General features: G+C 36.8%; 1 protein-coding gene across 1 annotated transcript in view; it reads left to right on the plus strand.

The window, feature by feature from the left end:
- FRK (fyn related Src family tyrosine kinase) overlaps nucleotides 1–9,086 on the plus strand; it is a 134,504-nt gene extending 125,418 nt beyond the window's left edge. The window contains exons 6-8 of the mRNA XM_037844242.1: nucleotides 2,448–2,629; nucleotides 4,144–4,309; nucleotides 4,697–9,086. Of these exons, the coding sequence (XP_037700170.1) occupies nucleotides 2,448–2,629; nucleotides 4,144–4,309; nucleotides 4,697–4,908 (560 nt within the window). The 3' untranslated portion in view covers nucleotides 4,909–9,086. The remainder of the gene's footprint in view (nucleotides 1–2,447; nucleotides 2,630–4,143; nucleotides 4,310–4,696) is intronic.
- The last annotated feature ends 2,171 nt before the right edge of the window (nucleotides 9,087–11,257 follow it).

An 11,257-nucleotide genomic window follows, 5' to 3' on the forward strand; every position in this document is an offset into this window, starting at 1 on the left:
AGTTTTTCGTGTTATTATTATTTTTTTTCTATGCCTGTCTCCTCTCTGCTGGGCTGGCAGCTCTCAGATTCTCTGGTGTCTGGTCTCAGTCTATCTATGGTTGGAATTTGGATCAGTAGAATGAGTTTCCGAGAAGGGCTACCACTGCGGTTCTCCCTTCTCCTTCCCGGAGCTGGCAGCCCCTCCTCCCACGGGACTGAGCCTGGCAGGGAGGGGCGCGGGTCCCCTGGCCGCAAAAACTTACAGATTTCGCTGATCTCAGCAGTTCGACATTTTCATGAGTGTTGTATGAAGTATGCCCAAAGACAGATTGCTCTGTGGTGTCCAGTCCACACAGTTCCTGGCTTTTTACCTACTTTCCTGGAGGAGTAACTAAAACTTACAGCTCACCAGTCTGCCATCTTGCCCCGCCTCGATGCTTTCTTTTCGAAGACTGGCATTCTGGGGCTGGCTGCCAGTAATCCTTGGCTTCTCTGTCACATGGCAATGCAAATAGCAATGTCTCCTGGCCTCTTCCTTTTCTTCTTGGTTCTATTGATGGGTTTCTTGCTTCCTGTAGCTTTCTCTCTCTGTTTGAATTTCATTCTCTTATAAAGGACCCCAGTAATAGGATCAAGACCCTGCTGATTGAGGTGGGTCACACCTTAACTGAAGTAACCTTATCAAAAGATCCTGCTGCCTTTTTGCTGTATTCTATTAATTTAAAGTGAGTCACTATGTTCAGCCCACACTCAGTGAAAGGGGATTACACAAGGGCTTGAACAGCTAGAGGGAGGGATCATTGGGAACAGTTTTGGAAGCTGTCTACCACATAGTCTAGTCACAAGTTTGTCTTAATTTTCATACGTTTGTTTTCTTATTGAGTGCATTTGATATTAAAAGGCGTAGCTCTTTTGGCCATTGCAGTAGCAATGCCTTGCCATTATGTTGCATACTAAGGTATATTTTATCTTTCTGCTTACATTTGTTTTAGTGTAAGTAATTAACATTAGCTATAAAATAGAATCCAGAAATCTCATTGGCTTAACACAAAAATATGTAAGTTTCTGATGTGGGTCCAGCTGTTCTTCTAGATGGTTTTCTCTATGGGATGACAGGGATTTAGACTCCTTTCATGAAGAGGCTCTGGAATTTCAAAATTCATCTCTTCTAGCTACAAAGATGTGGGACAATTTTAATGGTCAGGCCTGTAAGTAATGTCTGTCACTTCTGCACGCATTGCGTTGTCCAGAACTAATTGCATGGCTCAACTAAACTGCAAGGGGAGATGGAAAATGTAGTCTTCTGTGTATGCCCAGTAAAAAAGCAAGGATTAGTGAGCTGTTGGTTATTTTCATCTCCCATCCTATTTAGACATGCTGCTTGCCTTTATAAATATATAGCCAAGAGATTAGAATAAGAATCTGATTATTTTTGAGTCATGCATATAGTATAGAATTCAAAGGGTATTGTGATGGTTAAGTTCATGTGTCAATTTAGTCAGGTGATAGTGCCCAGTTGTTTGGTTAAGCAAGCACTGGCCTGATTATTAATGTGGGGATATTCCATGGGATTTAAATCATTAATAAGTTGATTGCATCTATGGCTGATTTATACATCTACAATCAACTGAGGAGATTGCCTTCAACAATGAGAAGTCTCGTTCAATCACTTGAGGGCCTTAAAAGGAGAAGTGATGATTGCAGTGTTCAGAAGGGAGAATTACCATCTCTATGTCAGCCAGACAGCTTCTCTTGGAGAATTCATTGAAAACCTTTATAGGTGTTCCCAGTTTGTGGCCTGCCCTATGGAATTTGGATTTGCCCATCCTCATAGTTGTGTGAGCCCATTCTTATAAAAAATATAATAATATTTACATTGTATACACACACACACACACACACACACACACATTTCCTGTCAGTTCTCTTTCCCTAGAGAACCCCGATTAACACAAGTAATAATGATACATGATATATAGTTTTTAAGAACAATTTCATGGAGGAATGCAACTTTTTCATTGACTAAGTCATTCAAATTAGCATAATTTTATAGGCTTATTGCCTAAAACAAATTTTGCAGTGTTTGAAAGAAAACTGGAGGCATCCAAGTAACAATTTTCACGAAGAGACAAGACAATGCTGTAGGATACTGGAAAGGATAATACCTGTCCTCTTTCCGCTAATTATAGGTATGTTGGTCATGTGATACCCTTGTTACTTTCTGTCTGTATGGTGCTTATTCATAGAAAGAGGGCCAAAGCCTTGGAATGCATTTGAATTCTGTAAAAATTTTTGCCTCATTTGTAGGAATGGAAATGGCTTGTATTAATTATATTTCTTTGTTCACAGCAGAATAGTGCCATGGTAATTAATCCCACTCATAGTTCATTCATTAAAATTCTTGGATTTCCTTCAGGAGTTCAGATGTTCTCCAAAGTGAATCACTTTTCTTCTCTTATTGCCTAGATGATGCTGGATCAAAAATCCATCTGACTCAGCAAGTAGACATGGCGGCACAAGTTGCCTCTGGAATGGCCTATCTGGAGTCCCAGAACTACATCCACAGAGATCTGGCAGCCAGAAATGTCCTCGTTGGTGAACATAATATTTACAAAGTTGCAGATTTTGGGCTTGCAAGAGTTTTCAAGGTAGATTTGGTTTTGTTTTAATTCATTTTTATAATGGGTCAAAAGTGACAGATCAGTAGACCAATCGGTTTACTGTCATTCTTCACAACTATGTTTCTCCAAGTTCTGTGGTACATACACCAGCTCAATAGACCAAGACCCTACAGACAACATACTGCCAAGACCATTTTCTTCACCAAGGAGAAGAAAATAATGAAAACAATAGTCAACCAGATTGGAAAGTATGCAGTTAAGCTTGTTGTTGAATTAATGATCTCTTTTTCCATTAGTTACAATAACCTTTAACTATTTATATTTCTGCCTTTATTTCCATTACACAAAGCAGTGTACTTTGTACAGTGAGTTACCTTGCCCACCTTTGCTCACTTTATGCCAGACTAATTGTTTTAATTTCCTAGGCTGCTTAAAGCAATATACCGTGAAATGGTTCGACTTGAACAATGGAAATTTATTTGCTTATAGTTAGAGTCTGGGAAAATGTCCAAATCAAGGCATCATCAAGGAGATGCTTTTTTCCCAAAGATCAGCTGCTGGTGATCCTTGGCTCCTCTGTCACATGGCAAGGCATATGGTGGTGTCTGCTGGTCTCTCCCTTCTCTTCTGGGTTTTATTGCTTTCAGCTTCTTGCTTTCATCTCCCCCCTCTTTATTTGTATTTATCCCCTTTATAAAGGACTCCAGTAAGATTGAAGAATCACCCTTGGCCACACCTTAACTGAAGTTACCTCATCAAAAGGTCCTACTTAGAGTACGTTTACACCCACGGGAATGGATGTACCATGATTTTCTGGGTACATACAGTTCAAAACCACCACACTAATTCACATGCTGCCAGAATTCTTCAGCAATCATTGGCTTTGTCATCACCCCCTATTTCATCACATCATATTTTAGGAAATATAATGTAATATGAGGTGTTGTTCTCTGAGTTAAATTTTTAATTCCCAAATTGTACTCTTAAAAATATGGGTCTGAAACATGAAAGACAATAAATAAATGTTTCCCTTTTAATCCTCATGAACTCATTATCTTTTCTTTTTTCCATTAATTAGAGCCCCAGTTAACTGATAGATTAATTTAAATCACTTGGATCCTACTTGTCAGTATTATCAAGTGGTTACATGGTAATTATTAAAGTTAGTGTTTCTTCAAAACCAACAATAAGTCAGAAAACAGATTCCATTGTCATTTCTTCTATTTAATACCAGATGTGAAGCTGGTTTCATCATGTATGAGTTCTCCCAAATGTAGTAGAGTGCTCCTTCCAACATTATTCTTAACACATAGTAGGTCCTCCAATAATATTTTATTAATGACTTCCCAGAAAATTTTCAATCTTGTATATCAGATTCAGGATTTGCTACTGTGATTATCAATTAAAGCAAACTCACTTTGAATCTCCTGTCTCTATATTTTAATGTGATAGATCAAATTTATAGATAAAAAAGGTTATAGATGAAAAAGGGTAGCAAAAAAATCACTTTAACTTGGCTTGATTCCTTAATGTATTAATAGGTAGATAATGAAGACGTCTATGAATCTAAACATGAAATAAAGTTGCCAGTGAAGTGGACTGCACCTGAAGCCATTCGCTCTAATAAATTCAGCATTAAGTCTGATGTGTGGTCATTTGGAATCCTACTTTATGAAATTATTACTTATGGCAGAATGCCTTATAGTGGTGAGTAATTAATTCTGAAGTGGGCCTTTCTGTCCTGGGTCACTTACTTAGGTGTGACTTTAACTGCTTTGCCCAGACATGGAGGTCAGAGTTACCAGGCTGACCATACCACGTGTCTGTGGAAGCATAAGAGATAAAATTTTACGATGATAATTTGCATTAATGAGGTGGTTTATGGCCTCCTTTCCCTTTGCTCTTGAATTGCAGTCTTACAGACATTACTTGCTGTAAGATTTAGTTTAATCTGTGCAGCCTGGGAAGGGGATGGTAGACTGCATAGCTTTCCCAAGGAAATCAATTCACTTTGTAACCTAGAGTAGAGTGTCTATGGATTTAAGACTCTGATCTTTAACTTGTTCTTTTGTGGGTTCTGCTCTATATTTTTAGGTATGACAGGTGCTCAGGTAATCCAGATGTTGAGTCAAAACTATAGACTCCCTCAACCATCTAGCTGCCCAGTGCAATTCTACAACATCATGTTGGAGTGCTGGAATGCAGACCCTAAGGAACGGCCAACATTTGAGACACTGCAGTGGAAACTTGAGGACTACTTTGAAGCAGATGCTTCATATTCGGATACAGATTGCTTTGTAAGATGAACACAAAAGAAGAATATCAAATAACCAAGTAACACTAAAATTGATTAATCAGTCCAGAAATACAACCTTATCAACCAATGACAAAATCATTTTATCTTGACATATTCAAGTGATAGGGTGAATTTGGCCATGCATTGTAAAAAAAGATTATATCCACATTTTATTGACTGGGCAACACTGCAGGACAGTCTGAGATGATTTATCATTTTTTTCACTGCCTGGCAAAATTAAACACACACAGCAAAGTTATTTTTTTCTTTTTGAAAGATACTTACATTTCTAATTATTGTTTGAAATGCTGATCAGGAGAATCAACAGATGATAGTCAATTTTTATTCAGTGACTGTTGTAGCATTTTCCTGTTTACTGATTAGAGTGGTTATTCATTATTCCTTGGATTGCTGAATCCCATCATGCTGTTATTATGAAGGAATTTGATTGCTTTGCTGCACAGCAGGACCTGTGCTTTGAGATTTTTTTTGCTCTTTTTAAATATCCTGTGACTACAATAATGGTAAAGCCATGTTAAATGCCTTGATTGTACTTGGAGTAATTGCACATATTTTTTCCTTTTTCCTTGCATAAAAAACTGAAGCAGCTGTTGAGAAGAAGAATTAAAATCTCTTATTTTGTGGAAGGAAGTGATGGAATTTTTCTATACCTCAGTATGTGTCATCTGAGAATAATCTACATTAGTTTTAATCTCTTAATGTTAAGAATCAGATTGCAGTGGTGATGAGTTATGTATGGAAATATGTGAGGAGCATCTAATCACCCACAAGTTCTGAAAAATAGGTATCAAAATAGTTTAGGAAAATGAGAGGAGAGCAGTAAGATTGCTATGGTCTGGGATTTCTGAATAAGTAAACAAATGTACCTTTGGCATATAGGTCAGAGATTTTAATTGACTACATAACAGGTCAAGCTCTGTTTTAGATTTAGAAGCTAGAAATAATATCTGATGTTGGTTATGAAACTATATCTTGTATGGTCTAAGACGAATTTTACTCTTCTTAAATTTGCATCAACCTTTGTAATGAGGTTACCATCTTCTTAAGCAATGGGGTATCAAATTCTCTGCCTCATTAGACGACTAGCAAGACTTCTCAAAAGTGGTTTCAAAATCAAATACATTTTCAGAGATCTCCTGATGTAGAGCAATATGAATGGAATAAGCCATGAGAAAACAGGATACTTGCAGTATATTCATTCTCTCATCTTTCTTTAAAGGGAAAGTAGAGCTTATCTGTTTATTGGCAGGCATCCTGAATCAAAGTGAATTAAGTAATAAATACATTTGTAAATTCTCATAACTGGAAGACTAGAGGTTGGGAGGGCTATAGTCATGATACCATTAGCAGCTCAATGATATTAACAGATAGCCAAATTCTTTCCAACTCTCCTGTCTGCCCTCTTCAGCATTGTTCTTATTCACAGGGACACAAGATGGTAGCCAGGGCTGCTGGAACTCCCTGCTCTCTTTTCTTCATCTAGAAGGAAAAATGGGTAACCTCCCTCCTGAGCTTGAATATAAATCTTTCTTTTTCTGTTTGTGAAAACCTAGGTCATATGCTTAACCTTGACCCAACAATAGACTTTGGGAATGTTCTGTGCTTAGTGGCTTAGAATAAGGTCTACCACTGAAACTGGGAATATGGTCACCTTTCCTGGAGATGGAGACACACTGGGGGGGGGGGGTTGCTTCTCTGAATAAAATCGAGGGAGAGTAGATGTTGGATAGGAGATAACTGGAGATGAAGTAACAGCATTTATCTATTCATCTAATCTATCTAATCATCTATCTCATCTATCTGTAGCTAACTATCATCTATCTATTTATTATTTATCAATTTCTGTCTTTTTTCTGTGTACACACACACACACACACACACACACACACACACACACATGCACTCAATCTTTTCTAAATCCCTTAAATCAAAGTGAGTCACGTGGAGCAAAAATTATGGAACAGAAAATATTTGTAGCATAACATCAACAGTAATCTTTTCTGTCAACCGACTACATGTAGAGCAACTTCAAATCTTTATTTAAGGCCATATAGTGTCATGCAATCAAGGTGCAAATTATAAATATCTAGTTCTTAACAATTAAAAGAAAGTAGCTCATTTTTTTCAAATTCATTTATTTGAGTCCAATCCTGTTTAGGCATGTATAAAAATGATTGAAATATTACCATTTTATTGTGCAAATTTAGCTACTATATAATTTGTCTTTTTGTAGTACCCCATAATAATAAATTTTTTAGTAAGATCTGATTTTGAAATGTAAAAGGAAGGTTATCCTTTCCCATTTTAATACCACCTGAAACCTGTTTAACTTACTGTGTGTGATTCTTGGGGACATTTATGTTCAAGGTTTTGTGAAAGCAATCTATTATTCTTGTTTTTACCTGATGGATCATGGAGAAAAATAATGGATTCAGTTATGAGAAGTGGTAATAGATTTTTTTTTAACTGACATAAATTTTCTCTCCCTGTATAGAATAAAAGGACCAGAAAAAGATAAGTTGAATTTTCCTACAATGAGCCAGCTCTTGTTAAATTTACCTCCCATAAATTGTAGCAAAGCACTTTTTATGTAATGTTTTATTTATGTAATTCAGTTATTTGGAGATGGTGGTGATGCAACTACATCATTTCATGTGATATTTCAGACCTCTTTTGACATAAACCTAACAACTGTTTGCAACAGGAAAAATTCCAAATTCCATTAAGCCTCCTTTAAGAAGTTTTGGAAGGAAATAGATTTAAATTACCTGAGATCAAGAAGAGGCACAGAGTGCACTCCTTATAGCTATAAAACCTGAATATTTTGTCATCAGAAACAGAGGGAAAGTCAAAGTGATCAGCAACCTGCAAACTGGACTGTGGATATGGGCAGCCTTGAGGACACCAAAGAACCAGGAGGATATGAGACCCTCAGACTTATGGGGAAATACAAGCCTGGGAACCCCTCACAGTTTCTACTCATAGCACGTGTCTGCATGGTGATTGCATGGATAGACTGAACCATGAGGACCCAAGCTCTTTCAACTCCCTGATGGCCTGGATGGAACCATTGCCCTTGGAAAGATGCAGTACTCGCTTCCTGCTATAGCTTCCTAGAGGAAGGAGGGTCCAGCTGGGCTCCATGGCTAGCCAAACATATGCCATACCTACAGTAGCATTTTTCTTGGTCCAGTGGAACGTATGATTTCTGGACCAAAGAGCCTTGCTGGTAGTATGTTAGAGAAATTATATGAACTAGAATGGTGATGATTTGGGTACCTTATTCAAATTGTGTCATTGTGTTCCCCCATTGGGAAAGGCCACTCTTAAAAAAAAATAAATGAGGTTTGTAAACCTGGGCATTGGAATTGTCAGTGGACTCATGTGGAAATGTTTGTATTTTTTTGTTCATTTTCTTGTTGTTTCTTGTATTTTCTGGCATTGTTAGGACAAGCTTTTGTCTGTAATCTTCAACATGATGCAAAAATTCATCCAGACACAAAAACAAGTTGGGAAATTTGATGGAGAGTACTTGCTGTTCTTTTAAATCCATGACTCCAACCGTATTTTAATTTTCACAGTGTCATCCTCACTGCCTACATTGCCTCATTAAACTCTTTCAGATTTTTCTTTTCTTAATATATTAAGGAGGGGAATGTTGGTAGACCACAAATTATTTATTACATTTAGAAATATGCTAGATAATAAAATTGTCTGAAACCTTGAATTTCAGAGCCTTTAAGAAGTTTAGCTTCAATCTGAATTCAGATGGTATTCCCTATGTACAGATTATAAGATTAGGATAAGGGAAGAGGCTGCCAAATATTTCACATTTACTCTTTTAGCCTGGGTAGTTAATTTATCTACTAGCCTCTAATGCAATGTAGTTAAATGTAACATCTTTTTCATTTCATGGAAAATAGCTCTTTCAGAAAAGGATAAATAATCTTAAACAGTCCTTAAGGATCCAGTTATGTGTGTTGCTGTATAGGGATTCAAGTCATATAACATAATAACTGTGCAATCGTATGTAAGGAAGAAAGCACCTAAAATGTTGCTCTGTTTGGAAGAAGCTAAACATTGACTTATAATAATTTTCTGGGGTCTTAGACTCGAGACTTTGATTATACTATGTGTGAAAGATAAAGCTGCTTGATATTAACAAAATTGGATTTAATTTTTACTCTTCACAAAATCTCAAGATAAAAGTTATCATAGATTTTAATCATCTTTTAAAATCTACATTTTATTATAGATTCAACAAGTTGGAAATAAAACCAATTAAGTAGATTGGTATATTTTGAAGTTTCCATATGAGATTTTTGTCTTTCCAAAGTAATACACATTTCTATATTGCATCTTTAATGGTATTTATATTGAACAATTACACGTGAATGTATATTACACATGATTAATTTATATGTGTAGCAAAAAGGATAAAATGTTCTTTTTAAATTATACTATTTGTTATAATGCTACTGTTTATTTTGTTTCCTATGCCACTATTTAACTTTTTAAAAAATGTCTATCTCTGTCTTCCTTAAAATATCAAGGCAAAGGATTTTCTTGAAAAAAAAAAAAAATTTTATCCTTGGTGGTCTGTCTATATTCACACTGGATTTGTTCATTGTACTATTTATATCAAACTGATTATTTTTAACTTTACTTTCAAAAATGACTGTTTTCAGTGGTCAAAGCGATTATAAATTCATGACAAGAATTTAATGTATTTCTTAGCAAGTAAAATGTTTCCTCAGTTGACTACTGTTTTGGTTTGCTAAAGCTGCCAGATGCAATATACCAGAAATGGGTTGGCTTTTTCAATGGGGCTTTACTAGGTTACAAATTTACAGTTGTAAGGCCATGAAAGTGTCCAATTAAGGCATCAACAGGATGATACTTTCTCTGAAGAAAGGCTAATGGCATCCAGGGTTCCTCTGTCACACAGAAAGGCACATGGTGGCATCTGCTGACCCTTCTCTTCTGGTTTCTGGTTTCAAAATGGCTCTCTCTCTCTGAAATGTCTCTGGGTGTCTTTGCCCTTTATCCTCTCATAGAGGACTCCAGCAAGGGGATTAGACCCACCTTGAATGGACAGGGTCATAACTCCATGGAAACAACCTAATCAAAAGGTCCTACTCACAGTAGGTCTGCCCCCACAAGATTGGATTAAAAGAACATAGGCTTTTCTGGGGTACATAACAGATCCAAACAAGCACAACTACATTAAAAGAGTTTTCATTCATATAATGGGAAAAGTAAGTCTGTGAATCCAGGGAATGTGTTCTTGCTTATACCACTTGCTCACTGCAGATTAGCTGCTTCACATCACTTTTCTCAGAGACCGAGACTGATGGAAAAACTACTGCCTTTACAATGTCAGTTGCTTTAGCAGTTGGAACAAGATTTGGGTCCAAAAGATACTTCTGCCACTTCTGATCACAAGTATTGGCCACATTCACACAGCTCTACCCAGCCACAAGGGGGCCTGCAAGTGTGATCCCACCATGTGCCCAAGGGTAGAGTGCCAGAAATATTCAGTAAAGAGTCCTGATTATCACACCACGTTAAAATATCAAGTAAATTTTCAATGATGCTGACTGGTGAAAGCCCATATACTCATTTATTCATTCCTTTTTACATTTATTCTTGTATTCAATAAATATTTATTGACAGCATACTGAGTGGCAGATATTGCCTAGAAGCTGGGGTAAAATTGTAAACAAGAGAGAAATGGACCTTGCTTTCTCTAAGTTTGCAATCCATTGCGGAAGACAGATTGGGTTGTATGAATCTTAGGTCACAAACCAACATGCACAATTTTACATTCTATCTTTTCCCTTAAAATTAAATTATTCCCTGTAAGTTACCGTTAAATACTCACTCTCTCTTTCCTCCTTAATAACAGAACCAGTTGTTATTATTGGAGATTACATTTTCAGCCTGTTTTGCAATTAAGAGAAAGGGTTGTTTGGCAGGACTTCTAGGAAGACTCCATAAGAGGTAGACAGACAGCTGGCATGAGCTGTTTTTGTATTTTCCCCTCTTTCTTTTGATTTAGGTCTGGAAATCAGCAGCCATCTTAGGTCATGAGGAATACTGAAGATGGGACTCACTTTTCAGTAGGGTCCTTGATAACGGGGAAGCTTCCTTGCCAGCTTTGGATAGCTGAACTCAGGAATTCTACTAGAGAGAAAGAAATTTTATGCAATTTAAGTGACTGTTATTTTCAATGTCTACTGCTAGAGATTGGGACATCCAATTTCTGAATGACACATTGTCTCCTTAAAACCTCCATTTGATCAGATACTGGGAAATAAGTCTCAGTTAATTTTGTA

Source organism: Choloepus didactylus, chromosome 7 (assembly GCF_015220235.1).
Source record: "Choloepus didactylus isolate mChoDid1 chromosome 7, mChoDid1.pri, whole genome shotgun sequence".
In the NCBI taxonomy this organism is placed as follows: Eukaryota; Metazoa; Chordata; class Mammalia; order Pilosa; family Megalonychidae; genus Choloepus; species Choloepus didactylus.